The 14,920-nt window shown below is 42.9% G+C and overlaps 2 protein-coding genes across 4 annotated transcripts in view; both read left to right on the forward strand.

The window, feature by feature from the left end:
* Positions 1 to 2,533: 2,533 nt before the first annotated feature.
* LOC311239856 (piggyBac transposable element-derived protein 4-like) lies at positions 2,534 to 4,171 on the forward strand (the record flags this gene model as incomplete). The annotated part of the gene is made up of 1 exon (XM_084328302.1): positions 2,534 to 4,171. One exon carries the CDS (start codon positions 2,534 to 2,536, stop codon positions 4,169 to 4,171), a length of 1,638 nt encoding a protein of 545 aa, XP_084184428.1.
* Positions 4,172 to 6,260: 2,089 nt separating this feature from the next.
* prkcsh (PRKCSH beta subunit of glucosidase II) overlaps positions 6,261 to 14,920 on the forward strand; it is a 54,507-nt gene continuing 45,847 nt past the window's right edge. For 2 of the 3 annotated variants that reach the window (XM_084328176.1, XM_084328178.1), the window contains exons 1-3: positions 6,261 to 6,343; positions 7,404 to 7,770; positions 13,641 to 13,757. In XM_084328176.1, coding sequence (XP_084184302.1) covers positions 7,671 to 7,770; positions 13,641 to 13,757 — 217 coding nt within the window. In that variant the 5' untranslated portion in view covers positions 6,261 to 6,343; positions 7,404 to 7,670. The remainder of the gene's footprint in view (positions 6,344 to 7,403; positions 7,771 to 13,640; positions 13,758 to 14,920) is intronic. The other variant, XM_084328177.1, reaches the window with a different exon arrangement.

Genomic DNA, 14,920 nt, shown 5'->3' on the forward strand with positions numbered 1-14,920 from the left:
ATTTTTCTCTAAGAATTGAGATCACATGATTCTCTCACACAATTCTTAATTTTTCAATAAAATCATTTATTGAACTCTTTCTTAAATAGACAACATAACATATATGAAAGTGCTTGACTTAAACTTAAGTCTCTTGTAACATACAAAATAACTCTAGTCAGAATCGTCATAATTTAAAAAAGTTAGTAAAAAGTAAAAAGAAAAATATATTATATATATAAAGAAATCGTCATAATTTAGAAATGAGATTGCATAGGTCTATGAATCGAGATCGCGATTTTTTTTCTTCGATTAATCGCGCAGCCCTAATATACTTTTTTTTGAACAAATGTTTTTTATTTTCCCTTTTTTACATGAAACAAGACAAACAATACAATAACAGTAATAATCAACGATAAATCACAGGACAATAACAGAAATAATAATAACAATAATGACAGTCCAGTAATTAAATCAGAATGAAAGTAGATTAAAATATTAAAAGACATAAAAATAATAAATACAATACATGGGTTCTTGCTCGCTCTCCCCCCCCCCCCCCCCCCCCCCTCAGGACCCCCACTTGGACTACTATTGATTGATTGATTGAAAACTTTATTAACAGATTGGAGAATGGGTACATTTGACGTAGAAACTGTACATTGGATTGGGTAGGTGGGGGTGGGGGGGGACTGTACATTGGAGGTGGTTGGGTGGGTGGGGGGGGGGGGGGTTGGGTAGGAGTGGGGGGGGGGGGTTGGGTAGGAGGGGTGGGTGGGCGACACTTTACAACTGTACAAACAAAACTACATTGGATTATTGACAAGACCATACTTGGTAATTTACTGTACATTGGAGGGGGTACATCCACTACTTCATTCAGCATCAGAAAATTCCAAATGTATCTGCGTTCCTTTATCTCAGGGGTGGCCAACCAGTCAGAGACTAAGAGCCACAAAAATGACTCTGGTACCACAAAGAGCCACACCATATACCAGCGTTTCTCAACCTTTTTTTTCAGTCACTGCACCCTTCATGTGTTTATAGGTCTCACCCTCTGGCCTTAATGTCTTTTTTATTTGGGCCTCACAGGGTTAAAAGTACCCTGTGAGACCCACGGTTGCAAAATTACAAAATCACTTTTAGCCATTTAAAAAAAGAATGTTTATTTAAAAAATGTTAAGCACATGTATAGTCAATTGGTCCTGTTGTTCAGCCTCACAATGCTATTTGATAGTAAACGTGTTTATATGTCCCACCCTCTGGCCTCTGAAGTTGCTAATGTCTTTTTATTAGTGAAATATAAGATTATAGAAATCTCAGGGCATTGAGTTGGAAACCGGCGCATATTGACATGAGGAAGTGGCACAGCCAAAAGTGCCAGCTCACACCAGCCCCTGTCTCTTATTTTTTGGGATTATCTCCTACAAACCTGAACGTTATTGCCATAAAACAGAACGTAGTTAGTTTCTCTACCTTTCTGTGAATGTCTTGCAAAAAACAGTGTTGCAATATGATGAAAAATGGTGGAGAAATTATAAAAAAGATGGCAGAATTCAGTACTGTATCTACAAAACCTTCTGTTTAATCATCTTCCCTTTATTCATTTGCTTAGATTTTTCAGGTCTGGTCGGGCATTTTCCAGGCATGGTGTTATTCACAGTCAAAGATAAAATAAATTGTTTAAATAGAATTGATATTCTCCTTTGGTTCATTACAATTTACTCAAGCCTAGTAACAGACACACTATTTCTGACACTGATCCATAATATATGTCCCTAGATTCAGATACCAAGAACATGCAAATGGACCATTTAAAAAAAAATTGTAAATGTTTATTCTACGTCCTTATGGAACGAGTGACATTAAAAAAAATAAAAAGTAAAAAAAAAGATTACATTTTTTTTATATATAATATGGATGGAAGAGCCGCACATTGACGGGCAAAGAGCCGCATGCGGCTCGCGAGCCGCGGGTTGGCCACCCCTGCTTTATCTTCTCCACCACAGCTACCCAGACTGCTATGCTGGCTTCGTTAACACCTCAAATTCGTGCAGTGGATATCTCTAGATAAATCACATCGAGATAGGTGAGAATCCATACCTTCCGGCACATTTTATCCGGTTGAATCCAGCGTGACGCTATCGACTTTTTGGCAGCCGTAAGACCGGACAAGATGAGTCTCTTTACATGTACAGAGGTCGATAACTGAGAAACATCATTCAACAACAATACAGAAGGCAGTGTCGGTATGGTCAGAGACAAAAATTCTGATAATTGAGTGGTGACATTTTCCCAGAAAGTCTTGACAGGAGGGCATTCCCAATACATATGCATATATGTACCAATAGCACCGTTTGAACACAAGGAGCATCGAGAGTCCGGTCTGAGACCCATTAGGTGCAATCGTCTAGGGGTCAGGTAAGTCCTATGAACAAAGTTAAGATTAATCTGTTGGTGATCTGGGTTGCGTGATGAAAGCCGAACATTTTCCCAGACTGCAGCGCAGCCCTAATATACAATGTACAATGTTTTGTGCCGTTTCTGTGCAGACATGATGCGCAGCCTGGAGCTACAGAGACGGGACGGAGGAGGACAACCAAAGCCAGGCCCAGACCTCGAGCCCAGGCAGCAGAGGATGACCCTGACCTGGCACCCTGGAACACAGACAAGGATCCTGACAGCCCCGCAAGTCAATAGGTTCTCGCCCCGCAGACCACCAGGACCCCAGCTAGACTCCCACGCAGTGTACTCCGCCAAGGAGCTGTTCCTGTTGTATTTCTCTGCTGATACCATGAAGACTCTGGTTAACAACACTAATAAGTATGCGGCCCAAAGACAAGCAATGGGAATGAAACACAAGTGGGTTGACGTTGATGTCGACGAACTCACCAAGTTCATTGGTCTCCTTATTTTCACTGCACTGGTCTCACTGCCCAGTATTCAAGACTACTGGAGAGTTCAGAGTATTCTGTCTGTGCCGTTCCCAAGGACCGTCATGTTCAGAGACCGCTTCAGGTCCATCATGTGGAACCTCCACCTGAGCGATCCGGACGAGTCTGTCGCAAACGACGCCAAGAAGGGAACGCCGGAGCACGACAAGCTGTTCAGAGTCAAGCCTCTGATCCATGCCATCCAGGACGCCTGCAAGGCCCACTACCAACCCAAGAAGGCCCTGTCGGTGGACGAGAGGATGGTGGCCACGAAGGCCCAAACGGGAATGACGCAGTATATGAAGGACAAGCCGACGCGCTATGGGATCAAGCTCTTCGTGCTGGCCGACTCGGATAACGGCTACACGATCAATTTCAACGTGTACAGCGGCAAGTCTCACGAACAGACGAGTGAGCATGGACTGGCGTACGACGCCGTGATGGGTCTGATCCAGCCGTCGTACCTGGGGACCGGATACCACATCTACATGGATAACTTCTACACCAGCCCCCAGCTGTTCTGTGATCTGGCGCACTTGAGGTTGGGAGCCTGCGGGACGTACAGGGAGAACAGGAAGGGGTTTCCCAGGGGCAGAGCGAACGCCCTCACCAGCGAGCGAGGCTCTATCAGATGGATTCGAGAGGGCCCCCTGGTGTTCACCAAGTGGATGGACATGCGCGAGGTGTCCGTGTGCTCCACCGTCCACCCGGCCGTCTCTCCCGGCGACACCATCCGGAGGAGAGTGAAGAGAGCCGACGGAAGCTGGACGGTGAAGGCCATTCCGTGCCCCACGCCCACCATCGCTTACAACAAGCACATGGGCGGAGTGGACCTCTCGGACCAGCTGCTGCAGTACTATTCCACCCACCGCAGAACCTCCCGCTGGTACCGTACCCTGTTCCAACACTTTGTGGACATCGCGACCACCAACGCCTACATCCTGCACTGTGAGATCAGTGAGACGAGGCAGGAGCGGCACATGACCCACAAGGACTTCCTGACCGCCATGGCGGGCCAGCTGTGTGGTGTGGACAGCACGGGGGTCGCCGTCGACAGGAGAGCCGACCATCTCCCCGTTCCCATCGCCGAGTTCACGGAGGACTCCGATCCCAGCCTGAGAGCCACGCAGGGCCGCAAGTCGTGCCAACACTGCCTCCGGGTGAGCAAACGGAGCGTGACTCCGTGGAAATGCAAGTCATGTGACGTGGCCCTTTGTCTAATCATTGACAGAAACTGCTTCGAAGCGTGGCACCGTTGAAGAATAACCAAAGCAATGTTTATTACCTGTTTTCTTTGTTAGAAAATTCTGTTTAGTACACATTTGTATAGTACATAATACTATGCAACCTGGGGGTTCATTTTCATTGTTGTTTATGTTCATTGAGCATGGTTACATTTGTTTATAGTAAAAAAAAATAACGTTTTTGTGTTTTGCTGTTGTACAGTATACAGTATGAAAACTGTCAGGTCATTTAGGTGAGACTGCTGAAAAGAATGATACCAAACAACGGCAGATGGTAAACCATTTTTAAATGTGTATTATAAAGTAAAAATCAAAAGTAGCCCAAGACATTTTTGCATCTGCATTTTCCTTAAGTTTGCATTTTTCTACCTCGTTGTTTGCATTTTTACTTCATTGTACTACTAAGGTTGTACTTTAGTTTGTATATTGTTGGGACTTTATTCCTCTTTTTTTTTTACTGTATGAAGCACATTCTCAGGTATTTCTCAAGTATTTCACTGTAAGGTACTTTATACTTTATACCTTATACGTGACAAATAAAAACAAACTTGAAGTTGAACAGATGACTTTCCACCCTTATATAAAAGTTATAAATGAATGGAAATGATTGAGAATGGTTTATTCTTCACGAACACACTCTCTGATGTGACCGCATTGTAACATGTGCTGGCAAGGCACCACATGCACCCAACACCACACTAGGACCCCTGGGCTGTCCTAAAAAGTGCCTGACTGGAAATGATAATACCCAGAAAAACAAAATAATGGGGAATTTATAACAGTAATATACAATGTTCAGGTGATTTAAACTGGGTATAAAATATATAAATGAGTAATACTGAATAATAGTGCTAATCAGATATATGTACAGATTTGTACTATTAATATGTACAGTGATACAGGTATAAAGACACTGGGCGGCACGGTGGTGTAGGGGTTAACACTATCGCCTCACAGCAAGAAGGTCCAGGGTTCGATTCCCGCTTGGGGACCAGGTTTCCACGTTGCCAGGTACCCAGGTGGGGTATCTCCCGGGCCTTTCTGTGTGGAGTTTGCATGTTCTCCCCTTCTGTGCTCGCAAGGGTTTCCCCCCCGATAAGATAAACCCAATGGAAAAACATGCACAACAGATCGCTGACGCTGTCGCGTCCCTGACTTGGATTGGTCCCCGGGCGCGGTACCTCACCGACGCCCTGTCTGCTCCCGGCTGCGCTTGGGGGGGAAGGACGACGGGATGGGTTAAGCGCAAAGCTCAATCGCATCGGCGACTGAGAAAAAAGACAATGCATTTGTGTGTGTGTGTATTCCAGTGTGTGTGTGCCGCTCCCATTGCATGTCCCAGTTAGTTGCATGCCCAATAAAGACCCCCTAAAGAGGTCCTGCATTATTATTATAAAAAAAAAAGTCATATAGTAAGAGATATGTATAGATATAGCCTAGTATCTACAGATATGTAAAAGGATTATGTGCAGGTATGTACAGACATATGTGGATATATATATATATATATATATACGGCAAGAATACATATATATAGACTTATATGGGTTATATGCAGGTGTATAAGTAGGTATATAGAAGGATTGTATGGTGGTATATTCAGACATGGATATAATATAAATGTATATACAGTATATACAGCACTATTATACATTGATTGATTGATTGAAAAGTTTATTAACAGATTGCAGAATGGGTACAGTACAGTACAGCTCAATACATACAATTGTTAAGGGGATGCAGACCAGAGAAAGACTTTCGTCTTGTTTACATCAGGGTCCCCCATTTTCAATTCATCATATTCATCATATGCTATCATACAGAGTTATATGGGTAGACCAGTATGAAGTAAATAATTATGATTATTAATTTATGATTATACTACTATTGTTTTGGATAGAAATGCATGTGATTGGTTCTAATAAAACTCTGATGTCTGCGTTTCAAACACACTACATTACCCAGGGTGCACTACTTGAGACGCCTCTCAAGGTTTTCACCAATCAGCGGGTCTAAAGAAAATGACGCAGAGGTCCAGAGTCCAATCAGAGGAAAACACCGTTACTACTAGGGTGACACGCATGCGCAGTAGCGTGTAGCGGGCCGGAAACCAGGAAGTAGAGTGATGATTGAGTGATGAGACACTTCTGAGCTAAAGTCTACTTTCACACGAACTGGAGCTGTAAGGTATTATAATATGTTGTTGTTGCTAATATTATCTTTAATAAGTAACGTTAACGAGGCTATATATCTAGTATGTAAACACAATAAGCCGAAGAAGTAGCTTTCAGCTATTAATAATAACCTTGGCGTAAAGTATTCTAGCTAGCTGCAATTCGAAACTGGCCACCGTAAATGTCCAAACCCACCCACCCACCCCCTCCTAATGTACAGTCCCCTCCCCATCATATCTATATACTCTGTCAGGATATAGGGGTAACAGTACTGTATATTTGCATATCGTATATGTCACAAATGTAACGGTAACTAAATACCTGTATGTCCCTATGCCATAAATGTCATGTATGTTGTGTATGTCATAAATTTCACTATGAATTGAAAATGGGGGACCCTGATGTAAACAAGACAAACGTCTTTCTCTGGTCTGCATCCCCTTAACAATTGTGTGTATTGAGCCGTACTGTATTGTACCCATTCTGCAATCTGTTAATAAAGTTTTCATTCATTCATGTATGTTATGATGAATTGAAAAAAACCTTTCACTGTGACAATACATACAGAAGGTTAACCCTTTCACTGTGACAATACAGAAGGTTAACCCTTTCACTGTGACAATACAGAAGGTTAGCCCTTTCACTGTGACAATACAGAAGGTTAACCCTTTCACTGTGACAATACAGAAGGTTAACCCTTTCACTGTGACAATACAGAAGGTTAACCCTTCAATACAGACGGTTAACCCTTTCACTGTGACAATACAGACGGTTAACCCTTTCACTGTGACAATACAGACGGTTAACCCTTTCACTGTGACAATACAGACGGTTAACCCTTTCACTGTGACAATACACAGAAGGTCAGCCCTTTACTATCACACAACCGACGGCGATGCTCCATGATGCGGAGCTAATGATGCTAATGATGGAGCATCGCCGTCGGTTGTGTGATAGTAAAGGGCTGACCTTCTGTCGTGTGGCAGTGAAAGGGTTAACAATTGTATGTATTGAGCTGTACTGTACCCATTCTGCAATCTGTTAATACAATTTTCAATCAATCAATCTGACAGGTGGTGGTCTGAGAGCATCTGTTGTAGCGTCAGCCACATCTCCTCGGACCCGGGCCTCGCTCACCATCACCCGGGCCTCGCTCACCGTCACCCGGGCCTCGCTCTCCATCACCTGGGCCTCGCTCTCCATCACCTGGGCCTCGCTCTCCATCACCCGGGCCTCGCTCACCATCACCTGGGCCTCGCTCTCCATCACCCGGGCCTCGCTCACCATCTGTTGTAGGGTCAGCCACGTCTCCTCGGACCCGGGCCTCGCTCACCGTCACCATGGCCTGCTGTGGAGGATACGACCTGCTGCTGGTCCTCAGTCTGGGCCTCGCCGTGTCTGCCGTGGAGGTGCAGCGTCCGCGAGGGGTGCCGCTGTCAAGTGCGTTTGTTTATGTATTTATTAAGGCTGTCAAAGTTAACGCGGTATTAACGCGTTATCGCCAGATTCTATTAACGCCACTATTTTTTTTAACTCGCGATTAACTTATATATATATATTTTTTAAACCTTTTTCTTCTTTTTTTTCGGACTTCACTCAGGTGTATTATTGATACTCTCATTGATACTATGTTTGTTTCTGACTCAAAGTGTGTGTGTGTGTGTGTGTGTGTGTGTGTGATAGAGAGAGATAGAGATAGAGAGGAGGGGTGAGAGATGAGGAAGGGGCAAGAGAGAAAGAGAGTTGGGAGAGTGTGTGTGTGAGAGGGGGGGGGGTATGAGTCCTCAGCCCTTGTGTGGGTGAATGTAACAAGTTCCTAACGTTTTCTTTCCCCTATTATTTCATGCACTTTATTCATTACTACCATAGTGTCTTTATACCTGTATCACTGTACATATTAATACTACATCTATATCTGTACATATCTCTTACCTACTCTTACTAGTTACACTGCTGGCCAGTAGGACTTACTACCATAGTGTCTTTATACCTGTATCACTGTACATATTAATACTATATCTATATCTGTACATATCTCTTACCTACTCTTACTAGTTACACTGCTGGCCAGTATGACTTACTACCATAGTGTCTTTATACCTGTATCACTGTACATATTAATACTATATCTATATCTGTACATATCTCTTACCTACTCTTACTAGTTACACTGCTGGCCAGTATGACTTACTACCATAGTGTCTTTATACCTGTATCACTGTACATATTAATACTATATCTATATCTGTACATATCTCTTACCTACTCTTACTAGTTACACTGCTGGCCAGTATGACTTACTACCATAGTGTCTTTATACCTGTATCACTGTACATATTAATACTATATCTATATCTGTACATATCTCTTACCTACTCTTACTAGTTACACTGCTGGCCAGTATGACTTACTACCATAGTGTCTTTATACCTGTATCACTGTACATATTAATACTATATCTATATCTGTACATATCTCTTACCTACTCTTACTAGTTACACTGCTGGCCAGTATGACTTACTACCATAGTGTCTTTATACCTGTATCACTGTACATATTAATACTATATCTATATCTGTACATATCTCTTACCTACTCTTACTAGTTACACTGCTGGCCAGTATGACTTACTACCATAGTGTCTTTATACCTGCATCACTGTACATATTAATACTATATCTATATCTGTACATATCTCTTACCTACTCTTACTAGTTACACTGCTGGCTAGTATGACTTACTACCACAGTGTCTTTATACCTGTATCACTGTACATATTAATACTATATCTATATCTGTACATATCTCTTACCTACTCTCACTAGTTACACTGCTGGCCAGTATGACTTACTACCATAGTGTCTTTATACCTGTATCACTGTACATATTAATACTATATCTATATCTGTACATATCTCTTACCTACTCTCACTAGTTACACTGCTGGCTAGTATGACTTACTACCATAGTGTCTTTATACCTGTATCACTGTACATATTAATACTATATCTATATCTGTACATATCTCTTACCTACTCTTACTAGTTACACTGCTGGCCAGTATGACTTACTACCATAGTGTCTTTATACCTGTATCACTGTACATATTAATACTATATCTATATCTGTACATATCTCTTACCTACTCTTACTAGTTACGCTGCTGGCCAGTATGACTTACTACCACAGTGTCTTTATACCTGTATTGATTGATTGATTGATTGAAAAGTTTATTAACAGATTGCAGAATGGGTACAGTACAGTACAGCTCAATACATACAATTGTTAAGGGGATGCAGACCAGAGAAAGACTTTCGACTTGTTTACATCAGGGTCCCCCATTTTCAATTCATCATAACATATATGACATACATGACATACAGATAGACAGTACTGCTACATCTATACATTTATGACATATCAGATTTGCAAATACAGTACTGTTTGTGATACAAAAGTGTCCAGAAAAGGAGTGTATATACATTTGGCATAGAAACTGTACATTGGAGGAGGTTGGTTGGGTGGGGTGGGGTTGGGTGGGTTGGGTGAGGGCTGTACATTGGAGGTGGGGGGGGGGGAGGGGGGTTGGGAAGGGGACACACACACATTTTACACTGTACATTTGAATATTGACAAAGCCTTACTTGGTCATTTACTGTACAACTAGGTTAGGACATTTGTAGGGGCCAGTTTCGAATTGCAGTCTCACGTAGGTGTTTTTTGAGAGTGTTTTTGAAGGTGGGTAGTGATTCACATTCCTTTACAGCTTTAGGCAGGGCGTTCCACATTGATGTGGCATAATTGCGAAACGTGTTTAGTCCCTTGTTTGATCCGAATCTGGGTTTTACATGATTTGTGGAGCTCCCTCTGGTGTTGTGATCGTGGTATTCACTGACCTTTGGGAAGTATTTTGACATGTACATGGGTACCTTGGTCGCGTAGTGTATCTTGTAGACCAGGCCCATTGCAAGTTGCTGTACTCTGTCGTCTACTCTAAGCCATCCTAGGTTGTCAAAGTGGGCAGGGGTGAGGTGGGTTCTAGGAGTCAGGTCAAGTAGTAGTCTGACTAGCTTGTTTTGAGATGTTTGTAATTTGTTTTTTAGTGCCTTTGAGGTGCTTTGGTACCATGAGGTGCAAGCATAGTCGTAGTACCCTTGAATGAGTGCTCCTGCTAGAGTCTTCAGGGTATTCTTGTTTACCAGAGAGGAGATCCGGTACAAGAATCGCGTTCGTTGGTTGACTTTTTTTATTACATTGGATGCCATTTTGTCACAGGAAAGATTAGCCTCTAGGATGGAACCCAGGTAGGTAATTTCATCTTTCCTTGTGATAATATTGTCACCCACTGTAACCGAGAAGCCGTCGGTCTTGCTGAGTTTGTTATTTGAACCGAAGAGAATGGACTCTGTTTTGCCCATGTGTAATGATAGTTTGTTGTCGGCGAGCCATATGCAGATTTTGCCTAGTTCCGAGCTGAGGGCTTTTTCAACCTGTAACTTGTTCTTGTCAGAGACCAGCAGGGCTGAGTCGTCCGCAAACAGGAACAAGTTGCAGTCACAAGCTGACGACATGTCATTTGCATAAATTAGGAATAGTAGCGGTCCTAGTATGCTTCCTTGTGGAACACCACAGCTCACTGTGAGGGGGGGGGATAGTGTACCGTTTACTTCCACCATCTGTTCCCTCCCCTCCAGGTAGGATTGTATCCAGCTCACTGATAAACTATCAAAACCAATTGCTTTTAGCTTGTCAATCAGAATGGTGTGATTGACAGTGTCGAAGGCCTTTTGTAGGTCCAGCATGACCATGCCGCAGTATTTGCCCGCGTCCACCTCTTGTTTGATGTGGTCGTTCAAGTAGAGAAGGCATGTGTCAGTGGAGTGGGATGTTCTGAAGCCAGATTGGAATTCGTAGATTAGATTTTTTTCCGCGAGGTACTTTTCGATCTGTTCGTATACTATTTTTTCCATGACTTTCGAGATGGATGTAAGGATAGAAACAGGGCGGTAGTTACCCGGGTCTAATTTGCTGCCCTTTTTGTGCAGGGGTGTTACTCTCGCAATTTTGAAGTCCTTGGGGACGTGTCCCTGTTTTATGGAGAGGTTTATTATGTGTGTGATGACTGGGGTGATGGCTGCTGCTGAGTCTCTGAGGAATTTGGAGGGGATGTTGTCATGGCCAGTGGCCTTGTTTGGTTGGAGGGCGCTCAGTTTTTTGAGTACCTCATCTGTAGTTACTATTTCCAGTTTGAAGTCGTCTTTGTGGACGCCTAGGTTCTTGTAGTATGCTACTATGTGTTCTACCCCATACTGCCCTGAGTGGGAGGGTAGTTTGTTTACCAGTGTTGTGGCTATGTTTGTGAAGAAAGTGTTTAAGTAATTGGCTACATCCAGCTTGTCTGTGATGAGCGTGTTGTCCGTCTTTATGTTTATGTTTGAGAACCTGGTTTTGAGTTTTTTACTGCAGCCTAGTTGATTGTTGAGTAATTTCCAAAGTTCACGTGGTTTATTTTTGTTTTCCTCGGTTTTGTCATTGATGAATTTTTTTTTAGCAGTTTTGATCATGGAGTTTACGTCATTTCTTAGTCTGTTTCTTTCTAGTTTGAGTTCAGTCACGTGGTCTTGGAGTTCACTGCTCGTGCTTTTGGTAAGCTTTGACTGACTTTTACGAAACTCAGAGCATTTTTTGTCTCTGGCTTTCATAGCGGTCAGTATTTCAGTGTGCATCCATGGCTCAGCGCGATTTTTTACCCTGGTGGTTCTTAGGGGGGCCATGTTGTTTAGTATTGATGAAAATTTGGTTTTGAAGCCAAGCCAAGTTTCTTCAACCAGTGTACCATTGAGTTCATCTGACCAGTCCAGACTCTCCAGTTCAAGGTTAAAGGCCTCGCTAGAGTAGGTTTTGAGGTCTCTAGATGTGACTGTTTTGTGACAGCCAGCCTTTCGTTTTAGCTTTTTGCGGGTACAGAATATCATATAATGATCACTTAACCCGCATGCTATAACCCCTTTATTGGATATCTTGGACTTGTCAGAGGTCAGTATGAGGTCAATGGTAGTCTGAGTTGATTCACATATCCTTGTGGGTTGGGTGATTAGTTGGCTGAGGCCGTGCAGATCACAAAACCTATTGAAGGATTTGAAGACGGGTGCATCTTTTTGTTGCATATCCGTGTTCCAATCCCCAATAAGAATTTTTTCCGCATCCTCAGCTCCAGCTAAGCACACATCCATAGTATCATAAAAGCCAGTTTGATCACTGTACATATTAATACTATATCTATATCTGTACATATCTCTTACCTACTCTCACTAGTTACACTGCTGGCCAGTATGACTTACTACCACAGTGTCTTTATACCTGTATCACTGTACATATTAATACTACAACTCTACATACATCTGATTACCACTACTACTCAGTAGTACCAGTAATTTATATATATTATATCCAGTTGAATCACCTGTACATTGTATATTACTATTGCACTTGTTATACATTTGCACTCTCGTTGGATGCCAAACTGTTCGTACTGCGCTTGTGCTGTAAAATGACAATACATTTGAATCTAATCTAATTTACGACAATTTAAAAAAAATGGTGGACAAACATGTTTTTAGTTTAGTGAGAATAGTGCCACCTTGAGGCCAGATGACTAAACATTTCATGTTAACCCTTTCACTGCCACACGACAGAAGGTTAACCCTTGACTATCGCACAACCGACGGCGATGCTCCATCATTAGCATCAATGATGCTAATGATGGAGCATCGGCGTCGGTTGTGTGATAGTAAAGGGTTAACCTTCTGTATTGTCACAGTGAAAGGGTTAACAACTATGCCGTATGATGATGATGAATAGTTTATTTTCGGTCTTTGTTTACAGATCAATCAAAAACACACTTGTTCACTAAGAGAGAGAAAAGGGGAGGGGGTATGTGGGTATACTTGTATACACTTGTGGAGAAAAGGAACTAAGAATAACTGACGACAATCAGAACCTGAAATGTGTACTGTAAAACCCAATACAAATATTGTATAAAAAACAAAAATAAACCCACTTGTGTGGACTTAAAAAAAAATAATAACAAACTGATACACAAATGTATTGTGTATGATGACAATACATTTGAATGTGATCTAACAGGCTTGACTTGGATGTCTCTGTTTACATGTCTGAGACCCCCCCCTCATGTCTGAGACCCCCCCCTCACGTCCTCTTCTGGACCCTCTGTTTACATGTCTGAGACCCTGATGTCTCTGTTTACATCTCTGAGACCCTCCCCTCACGTCCTCTTCCTGACCCCACAGAGCGTCAGTTCTACGAGGAGAACCAGCCCTTCACCTGTCTGGACGGCTCCCGCACCGTTCCCTTCGACAGGGTCAACGACGATTACTGCGACTGCAAGGACGGCTCTGATGAACCAGGTGTGTATATCTCTCACGTCTTGTTCCAATAGAGTTCCAGAATGCTAGATCCCACGGCCTGGAAGAACATTTTATAATAAATGTTTCTGTTTTGTAAGTGGGAGTGGTTAAGGTTAGGTTTATAGTCGACTTTTAGGGGAGAATAATGGCGACTTGCAGCTAGGCCAAAAACTGACGACCCCCAATAACAAGCTGATCTAACATCTAGCTTCCTATTAGGAATGTCCATACGGAATACAACATATGACGTACATCATAGGGCTGGACGATATGGCCATAAATGATATCACGATAACATTTGTCGTTGCCGCCATCTTTAGTGTTACAGCCTCACACTCCAGTTCTCAGCTCCATCTTTAGTGTTACAGCCTCACACTCCAGTTCTCAGGCTCCATCTTTAGTGTTACAGCCTCACACTCCAGTTCTCAGGCTCCATCTTTAGTGTTACAGCCCCTCACACTCCAGTTCTCAGCTCCATCTTTAGTGTTACAGCCTCACACTCCAGTTCTCAGGCTCCATCTTTAGTGTTACAGCCTCACACTCCAGTTCTCAGGCTCCATCTTTAGTGTTACAGCCTCACACTCCAGTTCTCAGCTCCATCTTTAGTGTTACAGCCTCACACTCCAGTTCTCAGGCTCCATCTTTAGTGTTACAGCCTCACACTCCAGTTCTCAGCTCCATCTTTAGTGTTACAGCCTCACACTCCAGTTCTCAGCTCCATCTTTAGTGTTACAGCCTCACACTCCAGTTCTCAGCTCCATCTTTAGTGTTACAGCCTCACACTCCAGTTCTCAGCTCCATCTTTAGTGTTACATCCCCTCACACTCCAGTTCTCAGCTCCATCTTTAGTGTTACATCCCCTCACACTCCAGTTCTCAGGCTCCATCTTTAGTGTTACATCCCCTCACACTCCAGTTCTCAGCTCCATCTTTAGTGTTACATCCCCTCACACTCCAGTTCTCAGCTCCATCTTTAGTGTTACATCCCCTCACACTCCAGTTCTCAGCTCCATCTTTAGTGTTACATCCCCTCACACTCCAGTTCTCAGGCTCCATCTTTAGTGTTACATCCCCTCACACTCCAGTTCTCAGCTCCATCTTTAGTGTTACAGCCTCACACTCCAGTTCTCAGGCTCCATCTTTAGTGTTACATCCCCTCACACT

This window comes from Notolepis coatsorum (assembly GCF_963971535.1).
Source record: "Notolepis coatsorum genome assembly, chromosome: 14".
NCBI classification, from domain to species: domain Eukaryota; kingdom Metazoa; phylum Chordata; class Actinopteri; order Aulopiformes; family Paralepididae; genus Notolepis; species Notolepis coatsorum.